A 16168-nucleotide genomic window follows, 5' to 3' on the forward strand; every position below is an offset into this window, starting at 1 on the left:
GGGATTGTTGGCATGGCTGTACACAGAAAATATACTTTGAATCAGGTATTTAGTTTATCATTTTTATTCAGTTGAACGTTCAGTTATATTTTGTGTGTATCTCTTTTTTTACACATTAAGGTTTAATTGCTGCTGTGTTTGACACAAATAAAATAAACAGGTCATCTTTTGGATCAGAGTTCTCATTTCTTTTATTGATCTTGTCAACGAGTGAAGAAATTCTCTCATTTTCATTCAGTCACTTGGACAAATATACAATATGCAATGACGATAGAAACAAAATGAGTTAATAAAAAGCAAAATTCTATGTTCAAACATTCACACATGTAAAAAATATTGTATATGCCTCTTAAAAAAACATTTTAAAAACATGGTACAGAATCGTGGGCTGTCACATTCATCACTTCAAACCCTTAAAATCCAATTCACTGGTGTTAATGTGCATTAAAACCGTTATCAAAACGTTCATGATACAATCATCAAAACTGATCACAGCTCAGTATTATTTACAAACATTTAGTGTAAATGATGTCATTTCTGTGTATTGAACAATAATGTCTTCTACAAAATACAACTAAATAACAATAAAAATGACAGAAATCATTCTGTTAAAAAAGAATAATGTGACATTAAATTATTAAAAATTAACTCATGTGAAAAAGTAAAGCCTTGTTTCCATTTCATGTCACTGAACATCAACATTCACAGTTTCTCTGAAGTAAAACACGATACAGATCATTAGTCAGCACGTTAACGTCTCATCAGGATGGTTTTGTTATTACGAGCACAACAGCAGCATAAAGAGTCCTTGAGGCGTTTGTGTCAATCCAAGGTTTGTAAAAGTGGCAGTGTGCACACACACACGCACACACACACACACACACACACACACACACACACACACACACACACACACACACACACACACACACTTACATTCAATATAGTATATATAATGCATCCCCAAAATACGTATAATTAAGTTGATAATCAGTTATTTTCTGCAGTAAAAATGTAAATGAAGCAAAGCTGAAAAAAAAAAAATGAAGTTAAAAACCTCGTTTCCTCTCAAATAACTGAATACATTTAGCAACATTCACACTACAGTTAGTTTTGGTAAAAGGAATAGAAGAGAAAATAAATGTGGTATAAAATATACAAACGTTACAGTGGATGTTAATCTAATCGTAAAAGTGACAAGTCTGGAAACAAAAAATGATTCAAAGGACAGCTCTTAGTTCAACATGATTCAGACTTTGTAACCTCAAATATTTAAAAAATATTCTAATATGCCACTAAGCTGTTTACATGGCAAATGAAAATGCAAATTCCACTAACATTCCCGTTTACATGCAGTTGTGCATTCTCTCCTGTTTTAGCACTACGGACGGATCTTGAAGAGGTCAGCGTTGCGACATTTATGCTCAACCCAAAAACCTCTTGATATCCAAGCCTTTCATGAAGATTAAAAGTAGGCGTGTTTCTCCTTCCGACCAGAAATGTGGGCATCTGTACCTCAACTTCACTGGTTTGTTTATAACACACAGAGCTGACCGTGACCAGAGCTGAATTTCCTGAATGTGCTGTAAACATGTCCAGAGAATGCTCCTAAAGCAAGAATCAAATCTCACATGTCTTTATCAGAAAACACTACAATCGGAATAAGGCCTAATTAAGAATATGGCTTGGCTTCTTAAAAATGTATTTTTACAGCAGCCATATGAACATTGTATTGATCTATTTAAAAATGGTTAAAAACCTCCAGGTCATATGCCACAAAAACAGCCTGGAGGAAATCAGCTGAATTGATATTACGTCATCATCTAGCAAAATTCATTTTGAACTTGACACCGACACAGTCTCTCCTCCTGCACAGAACCAACCAGATGAAAGTCTAAAAAGTTAATAATAATAATAATATGTGTTGCTGGTTTCTGGCTACTTTAGCACCACTGACAGTCACTGAACATTTGTGGGAAAAGGAAGGATCCACTTTAAACTCTTTCTCTTGTCACTCGTCTTTAAACTCCAACAGGTGTAGAGGTTCAGGAGGCAAAACCAACAACCAGAGGGCGCCAAAGTGACTGTCGTGCACATAAACTTCATGTGTGACATGATGCAAGAGATTTGCATGCATAACGTAGAAAACGGCCCCTGTGGCAGTGATCCACAGTAGCCTGTCTGTGAGCTGGCTTTGTCAAAGTAGGAGACTGCATAGATCATTTATGCTCCATGTAAAGCACGTGGTGGAGATATAAAGAAGTCTGTATTATACTGTAGAAAACATAATCAACCTCCCTTATCTCAGCTGCTGCTGTTCTGGAGAGGCAGGGGAGGGCGGGGAGGTGGAGCTGGAGCTGGAGGTGGTCATAGGAGGCAGCTCCTCACAGGCAAAATAATCCTTGAGGGGAGCAAAGAGGTGACGGATGACCGGGACACTCCAGGCCTTCCCCAGCACCTTCTGTCTCTGCTGCCGGTTCATGTTCCTCACATCGGTGTAATGTTTGGGGAAACCAAAGATTCTGGTGATGAAAAGGGAGAAGGGACGGATGTGTGTTAGCTGAAGTCTGAGTGAAATAAATTCAGAGTCTACAACTCTCTGGTTCCAGATTCTTATATGTGAATATTTGTTGGTTTCTTCAGGTGTTGGACTGTTGGTTGGACAAAAACAAGACATCTGAAGACGTCACCTTAAGCTCTGGGACATTTTAATGAAGATTTTGCGCCATTTTCTGAGGTTTTAGAGACCAATGATTAATCAATTAACTTCATGACCCTGTTTAAAATAATGTAATATTATTTTCCTACACAACATAAGTATCATGATGCCTACTTCTCTAGCTCAGTGATCCAGAGGCTGTCCTCTCGGCCGTTCTGGAGGACGGGCAGCAAAGAGACATTTTTGCCCTGCTTCAGAGAGTTTGGGTTGGTGGTGATCGTCCTCACCTTAGTGACCTGGAACAAAGACAACAGCACAGTGTTGATTTTTGTACCTTAATGAACATCGTAATCCTTTTGAAAAATGACACATTATTTATCTGAAATAGAGAGACTGTAGATAACACACAATTATACACATTAGACACATAAAAATGAACGAGCAGGATCAATCACTGACCCTGGCTTCTCTTCCAATCTCTAGACAGTCCTGGAGACTCAGCTTGTCACTCTGGGAGGCTGTGATGGGCCTGAAGGGAGATGAGCAGCAGATAAACGTTATTAATATGACATTTTCAAAAACAGAAGTTACAAAATACTTTACAAGATGAAGAAACAAGAAAGAGGGAAGTGAAAGAGACAAAGAATACAATACATAAAAGCAAGAAGAAAGTGTACAAACCACACAACAGAGTCACACAGTCCCTGGTAAAAATACTACTTTTACTGATAACACTACTTGCTGGTGTTACAGGACACACTGTATCACTCTACTCAAGAACATGGTCTGAAAACATTCATTTTCAGTGATTTAACATGATGAACTGAAGGTCTTACCTGCCCATCCCTGGGATGTTTCCCCAGAAGCACCGAGCTCTGTGTGCAGGACTGACTTTGACTGCGTCCACCAGCACCGGGTTGCACTGTCGAAGAATCACAGAGGAGAAATAAGTACACATAAATTAACATAAGTAAATGGTAAATTACTAAAACAAAACATGACCATGTAACAAGACAGTATTATATAGTATGGGATATAAAATAAAGTATAGATAAACTGTAGTAATACACTATAACATAGGGAGCGCTCAGGATAAAAGCAAACAGAAGAGGATGTGGAACCTCGAGGAAGCGGCAGATGTTGACTTTGTCATGTGTGTTCATGAAGACCACGTTCTCGAACAGCCAGAAGAACGGCCTGGGGTCTTCCTCTTTGGGCTTCAGCAGCTGGAGGATGCGGTAGTAATCAAAGAACAGCCTGCCAGTGCCCTCTACTGGAGAGAAGAGTGAATTACAGCAAGAGGGTTTGGCATTTTAACTTGATTATTTACTAAATTAATACATTTTTAAAGCTGATATGTGTAAAATGCAGTTACGTACCGTAGAGGCCTTTTCTAAAGGGGTTGACGATGGAGAGGTCATTACAGGGGCTGCCACCGATAAGCAAATCAAACGGACCCCACTGTTCGAGCTGCAGAGTCAGAGAGGAACAAGGAGCTGGTTATATTCAGTGTTACACTCCGATGTCACTGTCAGCCAAAAGCACAATATCAAACAGAGATATATGGTAGGAAGTAAGAAGAATATTATATTAATAACTGCGTGTGAGGATGTGAGTATGTGTGAACATACGTGTTCCTCTGTGATGCAGCGGGCGTCACCAACATGGATGATCTTCGCATCGTGGTTGATGACGGCCACGGCAATCGAATCCTCGCAGACCTCTGAGGCAACATACTTCTCTACTTTGAAGCCGAGCTCCTTCAGCACCAGGTAGCCTGAAGAAAAAAAAACACATACACAGGCTGAAAGCTTCTGACAGACATCAAATATACAGATTATTGTAACCATCAGAGCATCTGGTCATCGAACTCTGATAAAATATCATCAGGTGAAGGGCCTCGTTTCCCAAACACAACTTCAGATGAATGATGATAAAATCCATTTTAATGAACCTTTTTTCATGATCATGAAGGTTTTTCCCAGAAGCATCGCAGCTGAAGACACTCTTAGAAATGACCACAGATGAACAATTAACAGTAAAAGCAGGAACCAAAACTACCTTTTATTGTTTTGTTTTTTATAGCTATACTTTTATCAGGAACACTCATTTTGTTTGTTAAATAATGTTGATTAAAATGAGCGATAATATTTAAATTAGGAAATGAAAAAATAAAACAGAAATAAGACACATACACAAATTATTACAACTTGAAAATTACAACTGGCTCAACTTTCTGCATTTAGATCGAACAATTCCATGTATTACTGACGTTTGTATTTTTAACATATAGCACAATTCAATACACAGACAGTCGACATTAGGACTCTACTAATATGCTGTTCCTGCCTTCAATCTTAAGTGCTGCTTCAGGAAAAACAATACGATTTAAAACCCTCGTAACTTTTAAAATAGATCGTTATTGGTAAAAGGGGCCCCGGTCTGCATGCTCACCTGTTGCTATGCCATCGAACAGTGACAGAACTCGGAGCGGTCTGCGTAGGTTGGCGGGGATGGACGGGTAAACACGATGTGGCTCCTACGAATAAAAAAGATGACAAAAATATCTGGTAACTGAGTCTCAATAGTCTCAATCCTCATTAACTGAAACCTGTATTTTAGAAAAAAGGAAATTCCAAATAACTTAAGTTTAGTTTTATAAGATTAAAATCCCTCCAAGTGCAATTTCTTTACATAATGACTTATGGTACCTTCCTCATTATGTCAGTTATTTGTGACAACTGTGGTTAAATTCTTTTGATACCTTTATCTATGAACTTTATCTTAACTATACTATTAATAAATAAAGGTCTGAATATATTTAAACTCAAGCTTTATTCATGGTTTGTCTTCCCAGCCAAATTTAATGTGCTTCATTAACACTGTTCCATCTCAAAAACTCACTATGAAAATGTTTTAAATGAAAAATCAAAATGTATATATAATTACTAATGTTAAAACCATCTGAACTCTGATTTCTCGACACAAAAACAAAAGATGTCAGGTGACTTTGCAGTTATGGTTCAAATCCATTGATCACTCACAAACGCTATGGCGCTGTTGTTGGCGAATAACTCCTGAACACGAATGCTCCAGTCCTCTCTGGGAACCAGAGCGCCGTGGGGTCGATGAGGCTGACACAGGAAGCAGATCCACGGTTCCAACAGCTTCAATGAATCAAACGTCCCCGCACCGACAAGGATGTTTAGACAGTCCCTACAATAAGATCTGCACATGTAGAGGAAGAGGAGGACCAGAAGAGCGATAATTAAACGAGCTCTACAAGATCTCTCTGTTAAGACAGCTAGGTTGAAGCGTAGAGAAAGAGATGGACAGACGAACCTGCAGCAGCTGTCCTTGCCACACAGTATGACCTCCATTCCATAGCAGCAGATGGTACAGTAGGACTGGTATCCGTCTTCATCATAACGGTACAGAGTTTCTGCAAAGTTATTCTGCAGAGACACAGACGGCACAGCGCTGAATACTTCAACACACATTTAACAGACACTCACAGTGCGCTCAGAAACCCTTACTGTTGGTCACTGCTGGCTGTAAAATGAAGAGAAGGTGATGATTTCTTACTTTACACTTCAAGCAGAGGCTGCCTTTAAACAGCGGGTGGAAAATCTCAACGTTTTCAGTTCCACAACACAAACAGAAGCCTGCAGACAGATTGTGGAGACAACAAGGAGGCAGATGAGACAAAGCAAGTGAGGTGCAAATGTAAGTAAGTGAAACTATATAGTTAAATAAACCAGTGTGCTTTTTATGTTTTACCAGAACAAATGTTAAATACTCAAACTTAAGAATCGTGTGAAAGTTTAATAAGAGATTCGCTGGAATCTGGTTTCACTGTAAACAGCCACAGAATCAGCTGACAGATATCAGGTGGTAAACAGTTAAATCATCATTTTTAAAGTTTTTAGATAAATATTTTTGCATAAAAAGGGAACAGATTCAGAATCTAAATAACCAAAACAATACACTCACCTTCAATGTCCAGATTCTTGTCCATGATGTTCCTGATGGTCTCCTCTGCAAGGACAAAAAACAAACAATAAGTCTGAGAAGTTAAAACTGACATGGAAAGTGTTTGTTTGCATGTGTACGCTTTAATGATTCGCTTCTGTTTGGTACCTCTGAGTTTCTGGTCCGGCTGGGTGTAGACGCTGGTCGGCTGGTTCACCTTATTGTAAGATTTGGTGTAGGTCCTCTTCTTGTGCGGCACAAAGTCTGGTGACATGTCGCTACTAAATCCATCCATCAGGCTGCTCTTCTTCTTCTGAACCTTCCCTCCTTTCCACCCTCCCTTACTTTTCCCTTTTCCCCATCCTGATTTCCCTTTCTCCCATCCTCCTCCCGACTCATCTTTCTCTCCCTCCCATCCTCCCTTCCCTTTTTTCCCCGTCTCTGCAGCACATCCTCCTCTGGATCCCTTCATGACTCCTTTCATGTTTTCTTCCCATGTAGTTTTTCCACCTCCACCTCTGTGGGAGGACTGCTCTGCAGAGTTGCACGTCAGTTTGTTCATGGAGACAGCCATGTCTGTCAGCTCAGAGCTGAACATACTGCTCTTGCTGCTCATCGGGCTGGAGGAGCTGACGGAGTTAGAGGAGGTGGCTTTCAGGAAGAGTTTCTTCTTCGCCTTCGGTTTGTTGTTTGTTTTTGTAAAACCTGGACAGAAGACAATCAAACAGTTTTAAGAGTTGTATGAACCTACGTATCCGTAAGATCATCTCCTTTCTGACTTGTATCCATATTAGTTTGTTTGGCCAATTATTATTATTATTATATTTTCCGATCAGTTTCCCTCTGAGAAAGTCTAATTTACTTGAATGTGAACGGTACATCAGACCTTGTTCGTGATATTATTCTGCAGTTAGTCACAAAGAAGTTTGAGATCTCTTTATTAAAATTTACCACCTCAGTCAGACAGTACTGATTGAATCTATTCAGGCTCTTAATCAGATGTTCTTACCATTGCTGTAATCCGATGGTTTGAGTGCGTTTGGTCCCGTGGGCTTAAAGCCTCCAAGGGCCCAGTTTAACAGTTGTTTCAGCAAGTCGTCTTTTTCCTCCAGAGATGCAGAAAACTGCTTCTCACAACGTACAGCTGCCTCCTGATGGACACAAACATCAAAACAAAATATGCATCACATATGGCCGCTTTCTACGTTCAGGTACAGGTAAGTACATGAGTCCTGTGTATGTAAGACACCACACAGACCTGCAGGGACAGGAAGATGGCTTCTCGGTAGGTGATGAGGATGGCGAAGGATTTGGAACAGAAGTGTTGGGTGAAGGCGGTGAATGGTTTCAGGGCTTTCAGGCTGACCTGAAGAGTAATATTTATTAGTAACATAAACATGAATGGCAATGTGTGGAAGTTGGTTCAATCGCAAAATCAACGAGCAACAAGATATTCCATAACGATAAAATGACAGAGTGAACAATCATTAAAAAGGCAGCTGAGGAAATGGTTTTTGTACTTTATCAGAAAAATGTTCGAGATTTTATGATTTATATACAGTCAGTGTAGTAATTGTTTTCTGGGGACTTGTACAGAACCTGTGTACCCAGCTGGTACCACACAGAAGGATCCAGTGGTGAAAATGTGGCAATGTTACTGTACTGTCTGTCACTATGTATATGAAGCAATTATTTACATGATCATGTGCTATATCAACTCTGATTGGATTGCATGAATTTTACCCTCTGCACCCTCTTTCATCTCACCTGAGAGGACACTCTCTGGCCGTACCACTCCACCATCCTCTTCCCTGGAAATTTATCCTCTCCACTGCAGGGTACGATGATGCCCGGCCACGGAGAGAAGCCCTCCACCTGACCCCAGACCAGCTCCCCCAGTGCACCCTACACATCACACACATGCATGCATGTAAGACATTAAAGCACAATATCTGACAGGTGACTCATTTATTGGATAGTTTTATAAGACGTCAAGGGAAATCTAATTCCAGTGACCGGTCATGCAGCACATTCAGTTTTTTTGGTGTTTTCCACAAACAAGTAACTGATTAGAGGCATTAATCGTCGAGACAGACGTGCATCAAATGTTCATCAGCATTCAGACCAGCGTAAATTAACTCAAAACAGGCAAATACACCAGAGTTCATTTGAATGATGGTAACTGAAGAAACACATGCAGGTTTGTGGTTAATAATTCATGCATTTTAAAACATAATTAACTGCTGTAAACATGTTAACACTGCTGCTAAATGGCTACGCTGAGACATTTTTTCATAAAATAATACATTGTATGTAGATAGTAGATGCCACCACTAGTGCGGTAAATAAGTGGTTTTAACATTTTGTTAATCTGAATATTCTTAAAGGAGATTTTACCAGCAGTGCTGAGGTGGGTGCTGTGCTTGTTGAATCCGTGGGAGCATCTTCATCACTGCTCACAATGTACACAGACTCTGCTGGTGGAGTACTTTGTCCTGCAAGGCAATGACAACGAGCTACTGAATCTACTGCACCACAAACTGTGAATATTTGTTCACACACATAAAGGCTCTGCTCCTGTTCATCTTGAATCGACTCCCTGTGGTGTGAAGATGTGGCCTCGTTACAATGTTGCTAATATTATTAACAAATGAATTAAGACCGTGTGTGAATTTTAATTCAAAATAATTCCATACTGCAGCAGCTGCTTTAAGACGGCAAGTCTCTGTCACAGATGAAGTGCATTTAAAGAACAGGAGTCATCCCTGTGAGCCTACAATGAATGTAAATAGCGTATCAAATTATTCAAAAACAGAGATTTTTCTTCATTATTTTACTAGACTGTTAACAATATATCACATTTCTTACTTTCTGTGTTGATAAATCTGTTGGTCCGAGACATTTGTGGCTCTTCGGTGTCATCAGACACATCTGATAAAAAAAGAACACAGTCACATTGTTTGTTACCATCAAACATATTTGGAGTTGTTGTTGCATCACAATAGATTTAATTTAAACTTGTAATATACATGTTTAACTACAATCCCACAGTGCACACCTGACAGTCTTACCTGAGGAATGTTCTGTGCGGTCCGAGTCCTCCACACCTTCACTACTGTCTGTTGAAGTCTCTTCATCCTCCTCTTCATTCTTTTCGCCATCGTTAAATGCCTGTACAGGTAGTTTCCTTCTCCGCATGTGGGGTCTTCCTGTCCAACTGCCAGGTTGAGGTGTAGCTTTGGAGGTTTCAGCCTTGATGCTGCTAAATGCCTGGACACACACACACACGCACACGCACACGCGCACACACACACACACACACACACACACACACAGTTACTACAGCAAGTTGCCTCATGTTGCTGAAACTTGAGATCACGTGAGGCGCTGCATCGCTCCCTCCAGCACAATAATCTTCATAATATCCTGTAGCGTGCGCAGGTTTGAGATTGAGATTACTAAAATTAGTACACCTGTGTAGTTTCACTGTGATTTTGCTAGAATACGCGCTGAGGAAGTGCGTCTTGCCCGAAACGTCCGTATGGCAAGAATAGACAGCTTGATGGGAGTGCTGTCCTTCATTTTTCTTTAGATTAGAGACAAGAGCACCTGTAGAAATGGTCCTTAAATTTGTGATGCAACCCAAGTTCACAGTAGGTTAGGGTTTTAAAAGTCCTATACTGTGAGTCCAGCCTTAGTTAGGAGGACATCTGGACCCTGATCTGGTTGGTAAGGCTTAGGTTGTAACACTCACCTTAGCAAACACCTGTGTTCTGCACAGAGAGCTCGGCAGGGCCAGGAGGGTGAGGAGGAGTCTATGCAGAATAGAGTTTGGTCTAATTCCACCCAACGCCTGTACAGAGAACAGATAGATACTCTACATGGAGTCAAGTGCTTTTACCCATGTTAAAACATCATCATCATAATAATAATAATAATAATAATAATAATAATAATAATAATAATAATAATAATGTAAACATGATGAAAATGACATTACATGGCGATGGATTCAAACAAATTCAAGGTCATAGATTAGTTAGGTACATTTCTAACACTGATTGAGGAGAGGATAAGAGATGTTTCCTGTTCATCAGCTACTGACTGATTCGTTGTACTTGGTTTACCTTTGCCCAGCAGGACCCTTTTTCTGTTCCTCTGGTCGGTTCCAACTTTACAGTGTTAATGACAGTGAGGTAGTCAGATGCCAGTTGATTCATTTCTGAAGACCCATTGTAACACAGACCCCACTGAAGCCCCAACTCGGACAGTATGAGTGTGGAAAATTTACCCTGAAGGAAAACAAAGATATCACAAGTAGCAATACACAGACTGGCGGAAAAATCAGATCAAGTGAAGTAGAGCTGCAACAACTAGTCAATCAAAAGAAAATCAATTTTTAAGCTATTTTTCAAGCAAAAATATCAAATATTTGTTGGCAACAGCTTCTTAAAATTTAAAGATTCGCTACTTTTTTGCCATTTATAATCATAATTGAAGAATCTTTGGGTTTTAAACTGAAAAAAAAAAAACAACATGAATATTTCCCTTTGCAGTACCTCAAATTCTAATGCATCCCCAATATGATTTAGTTGTATTTATTTTTACATTACAGTCTGCTGGTGAACAAATATTAAGCTCTAGCTGTCTGCATGAAGTCGCACTTAATGTTAAGGATTAAAAAAAAGTCTTACATTAATATCTTGAGGATGTTTCAGGACTTTGTTGATATTCCTCAGGGCCACGTTTCCAAGATGCTGAGGAAGACATTCCACGAAAGTCTGCAGTGCTGCTTTATAGAAAGCGGCTGCATCCTTCAGGAAGCGGCTCCTCTGCTGTTCCCCCAGATCCACGACAGCAGTGGCCCACAAGAAATCTTTCACAGAGGCGCCTACGTCCACCTCCTTTGTGGGGAGCAGCTTTTTCTTGTTGCGGAGGACCTGCAGGTTTCGCCTCTTGAGAAAGCGCTCAATGGCCTGGGGCTCGAGGCAACTGGCTGCGTAGGAGCGAACCAGCTCGGAGGTGAGCTGGAGCTCCGTAGCCACGTCCTCCGAGCTGTACTGCTGCAGTTCTTGGAGAGCACGGAGGGGCTCCAGAGCGTGGGAGAGAAACAGGAAGTACAGCTTGACTTTATGATCCATCAGCTGGATTCTGATCCGGTGAGCAATCTCCTCTGGCATTAGCGATTTAAAATATTCTACTAAATCCCTCCAGCTGTTGATCATCTTGTGCACTGTCCTGATGAGAAATAAACACTGTGCAGAGAGAGGACGGGATGGATTATAGGACTCAGCATCAGAAAATAGCTCTTTCAGATTGTCATTGATGGAGGAGCAGGTGGAGTAGTGATGGTGGATGTCACTAATAAGGTCAAACACGCATTGAAAAGAGGGCAAGAGTCCGGCCTGGCAGGCTCTTTCTGCTATCCCAGGGAGGCCGCAGAGAGATACCAACCTGGGGTTGAAGCCTTGGAGCCGGTATACTAACACCTGACTCACCACTGGGTGTGAAGCGTTGCAGTAAAACACGGCGAGGTTGGACAGAGTAATGCCAGATTTCTTTAACATATTGATCAAGAGGCGTGCATCAGTATCTGCATCATGCGTGTCTGAGGTAGTGTCCGTGTCCGCTGAGGTTTGTGGACGAAAAGTGTCAACACTCAACTGCAGAGTTTGCAGCAGCCTCACCACATTGATCCCTGAGCTCTGGTCAAAGTAGCCAATCAGGACGACACTTGTGCTCTGTCCTCCACCCAGCTCTACGCCCACATACAGGTAGAGGCAGTAAGGCACTCGACAGCAGGCCTGAGCGATGTCTGTGGGGTGGTCTGGACTCAAGCCGGGAGGAACTGAAAGGCCAGAAACTAGAGTGTCTTGAGTATTGTCCACACCATCACCACAGTATCTTCTGATGAAGGGCAATAAAGTATCACCGCTGTAGAAACTACTCCCTTGATTTCCTTTCTCCACTGCTGCTTCTGTTGGCTCCACCCTCTTTATCTCCTGTGCCACTGCAGGCACTTCGATCACTGTTATCTCCATTTTCTCTGTGTCCTGCCTAATCATCACTTCCACCACATCATCCTCATCATCAGATATCAGCACGATGTCGTCTGCATTACTGTTCATATTCTCATTTGGTGTTTCTTGTCTTGGTTCTTCCACTGTGTTGCCATCCATCTTCACAATTATCTCCAGTTTCTGATGAGAATCTGTAATGACAATACAAATACATTCAGTGCTTTGCAGGTATTTAACACATCATAAAGGCTTTTTTGGCATTCAGACATGGGCAGCATCACATTAATGTTTCTTATAGTTTTAATCAGACGTTATAAGACTCTTACAGAAAGAGTCACAATGCTTGCACAATATTTGGCATCTGATGCACGACAGGATGCGTTTCTTTTGTTTTTATTCAGGTACCTCAATAATCTTGTTTACTACTATTGTTTCTATCATGTGTCAACAAGGTTCCATATTTCTTTTAAAAGCACACCTAAAACAAACGGTTCTGTCTTAACTTAACAGTCTTGGTGCTATGTGAGTGTTACAAATAAACAATGTTAGCTATGTAGAATATCTGTGCAACAGCTGTGTGATTTGTCTGCTGATGGACTCTGCTCCCACCTGAGTCAGGAACCATACTCTGTCCACCTCTGGCCTCTAACGCATGGTACTCCCTGGCATTGTTGTTCTTATCAAAGAAAAGTTTAAACCACCGCAAGAAGGTCAGAGCAACGGCCGAGTTCCTCTTGATCAGCGCCCCAGTGGGGATGAACTGAAGATAGAAAAGAGGTGGATTTAAGTCTCAAACTGAACTTAAACATAAATAGGCCTCTACAATATAGACATAAAATGCTGATTAACTGGTCCTTCACTACTTTTGTAACATTACTCACTCGGACCACTCCAACTTTTCTGAATGCAGCTTGCAGTAAGCTGTAGTTGTGGATGCAGTCCACCATGTTATAGCTTTGAAACCGGACCCTGGAAAGGTCCAGGGACCCAGGAAACATCCAGTCCATCAGCTGGCAAAAGGCTGCACCTTGATATTCATACAAAAGCGATCAATAAAAAGGAACTGGAGACATGCAGGCCTGCTTTAAAAATATTTCAGGGTAGTTGAAACAGAAAAGGGACAGATAAACTACGTCAAAAGCAGGGTACTTAACAGCATGTGTTACCACAACTTTTCTCAGAGCTTGTGTTAATTTCATCTGTGCTATATTTATGTCTTAGAGGCAAAGAATTTTACATGGCATGGTTCAAACTCTGAGATCGATATTATGCAGAAAAATGCCAAACAGCAGCATGAAAGTCCAGAATCGATGTACACAAAACATGCAATACAAGATCACAACACATGATTGTTGACCTACCTGTGCATACTTGCTCCACCTTGGTGAAGCCTGCCTGTAAAGTTTCATTGAGCCAAGCCAGCAGCTCATAGCAGTTCACTTGTCCTGGAGGCACAGTTATATTTTTTGCCACATTCAGTGCCATCTCCTAAAGGGACGGACCTGCACAAACACCACATAAATATATCTTCAATATAAGAGACATACAGACAATCTTACAGACAGATCTATTACTCAACACATCAACAATAATTAGTGGGTTACATTGTGTATTTAAAGTAATTTGACTTCCCAGGATGTGGTCATGACTGCTGACACTGAAGTCAGAACTATCCCTGAACCACTGACCCACAACAAACAGCTCCACTTACATTTCATCACCTTGGATCAAACCTTCATCACTCTTCTTTCAGCAGACTTGTAACATTAGTAGATTGCCAGGAGGAGGCTGTGGACGCGTTTAAGGACTGTTTGTTTCCTTCTGCACATGCTCACGAAGACGACTACTTTTCCCGCGAAAATGCTGCATTCAAGTCTTGCCAAAAGTGCCGTTCATCTCGGTGCCAATTGGATGACAAGCAAGTTTCTACCGAGGAACAGGCGATGTAGCCATGTTCTCCACTTTATTTCACTTGCTTTTAAGTTCAAAAAGTTAAAATGAACAACAAACTCATTCATTTCGTTTCACAGCCTTTATAAATTACAAAGAAAGAAGCTACCACTTGTCATTTATGGTTGACAACGGAATGTTGGCCTTGCTTATGAACACAACACCAGTCATCAAAGTAAGTACGAAACAACTGAACAATTTTCAACAACTGCAAACTGCGTTTTAAATGTTTAATCCAAAAAGTTAATTTAGACATTTTAGTCCGCGATGACCGTTTTTACCTCGCGGTGCGGACATGAATACAACCATGCGGCAAGGTGTTCCTGTCTCTACACCAATCAGATTAGAGCGGGCATCATCCTGGCCAATAGAATCGATGGACTCAGCGCCGACAGCCCGAGGTCACAGAGGCCGTTTCCGGTGACTGATACGGGGTCAGAGAAAACGACCAGAGTCACGCTAATGAGAACCGCAAGAACCGAGCTCAGATCAGCTGTTTGCAGCAGGTTCTACAAGCGCGACAAAACGAACAAAAGCACGCACGTACACTAAAGAAAAGCCATGATGGGACGTTTTAATGGAGGGAACCCCGAACCAGTCCAAACAACACCACAAACAATGAACAGCCGGGTCTAACTTATATTCGCTAACCATGTGCTAGCATTGACAGCTAACGTAGAAGTTCGCTATGACATAACTTGCACAAGTTAACTTTTTTATAATGATCCAAAATCAATTTGGACCAAAAACAGGTTCGTGCGCTGGAACTTAACGTTACTAGCTACGTAAATGCCCGATTCAGTGCGCAACAATGGACGCTAACGTTTTATAAAATTCATCTAAAACTTAAGTCAACAGCTAGCTAACTTCCACAAATACCTTGCGATTTGGCTAATTTGCTAAATTTAGAAGAGAGGTTTAACAAGTGAGAACATTAGCCGGCGCGGCTACATAACGCAAGCTAACACGTGAGCTAACGCTAACAACACTGCGACGTACGCTACGTTGGAGCACGATGATGTAGCCAACTCGCGACTTAACTGACGCCAAGTTGCGTTAACAAACTCCTGAAACAGCGGCGTTTTAGCTCAAGTTTAAATGTATAAATGTTTGGCAAATAAAGTGAAGATACGGCTGACAAACATGTACTCACCCTCTCTGTTTGGCTCCTTGTGTGCCGGTATCGACAGTATCGATAGTTCCCCCAAACCCACCTCCCCCCTCCCGCCCCCGATACAGCCAGCTAACGTTACCGCCAGTTCAGCGTTTAAAAACCGGGTCACTGCCGGCTGCTGTTGTGTAAACGGCTCGAAATATAACGAAATGACTTAATAACGTGAAAGTGATCAAACATAAATCACCTAACAACTAACGTGTATCGCGTGACTTCGCTAACAACCGTAGTGTGAATGTAAAAAAAAAAACGTTGTGTTAGCATGCTAGCTAAGGACGTTACGGTTAGCGAGACTTCCTGGGTGCGTTAGCTTTTGTAGCTAACTTTAGCATTTGTCAGTACTGTGTCCATGTTAATGTTCTTAGCGTATAAACGTTAGCCGCTAGCTGACAT

At 41.2% G+C, this 16168-nt stretch overlaps 1 protein-coding gene across 2 annotated transcripts; it reads right to left on the reverse strand.

Moving 5' to 3' along the window:
• Positions 1–1801: 1801 nt before the first annotated feature.
• LOC141000387 (uncharacterized) lies at positions 1802–15805 on the reverse strand. Of its 2 annotated transcripts, none has more exons than XM_073471109.1 (26): positions 15755–15805; positions 14013–14153; positions 13533–13678; positions 13261–13411; positions 11326–12842; positions 10759–10923; positions 10386–10484; positions 9703–9901; positions 9500–9562; positions 9029–9126; positions 8399–8536; positions 7890–7997; positions 7641–7782; positions 6800–7336; positions 6653–6697; positions 6245–6324; positions 6002–6114; positions 5704–5887; positions 5114–5198; positions 4291–4436; positions 4039–4129; positions 3781–3929; positions 3496–3581; positions 3119–3188; positions 2834–2955; positions 1802–2522 (listed from the first exon to the last, which is right to left on the reverse strand). In XM_073471109.1, exons 2-26 carry the CDS (start codon positions 14134–14136, stop codon positions 2300–2302), a joined length of 4881 nt encoding a protein of 1626 aa, XP_073327210.1. In that variant the 5' UTR covers positions 14137–14153; positions 15755–15805; the 3' UTR covers positions 1802–2299. The 2 variants fall into 2 exon arrangements, with proteins under 2 accessions (XP_073327210.1, XP_073327209.1); XM_073471108.1 differs by having other exon boundaries at positions 3781–3932.
• Between the last annotated feature and the right edge of the window lie 363 nt (positions 15806–16168).

The sequence above is a fragment of the Pagrus major genome, chromosome 7, assembly GCF_040436345.1.
Source record: "Pagrus major chromosome 7, Pma_NU_1.0".
Taxonomy (NCBI): Eukaryota; Metazoa; Chordata; class Actinopteri; order Spariformes; family Sparidae; genus Pagrus; species Pagrus major.

Bases quoted from the DNA above. Each gene is read 5' to 3' on its own strand.
- LOC141000387 (XM_073471108.1), bottom strand. From the start codon at position 14,136: ATGGCACTGAATGTGGCAAAAAATATAACTGTGCCTCCAGGACAAGTG. The intron at 5,199-5,703 runs GTGAGTGATCAA...TTTTATTCGTAG, and splicing joins ACAACAGCGCCATAGCGTTT to GAGCCACATCGTGTTTACCC. The intron at 4,437-5,113 runs GTGAGCATGCAG...TTTTTTCTTCAG, and splicing joins GTTCGATGGCATAGCAACAG to GCTACCTGGTGCTGAAGGAG.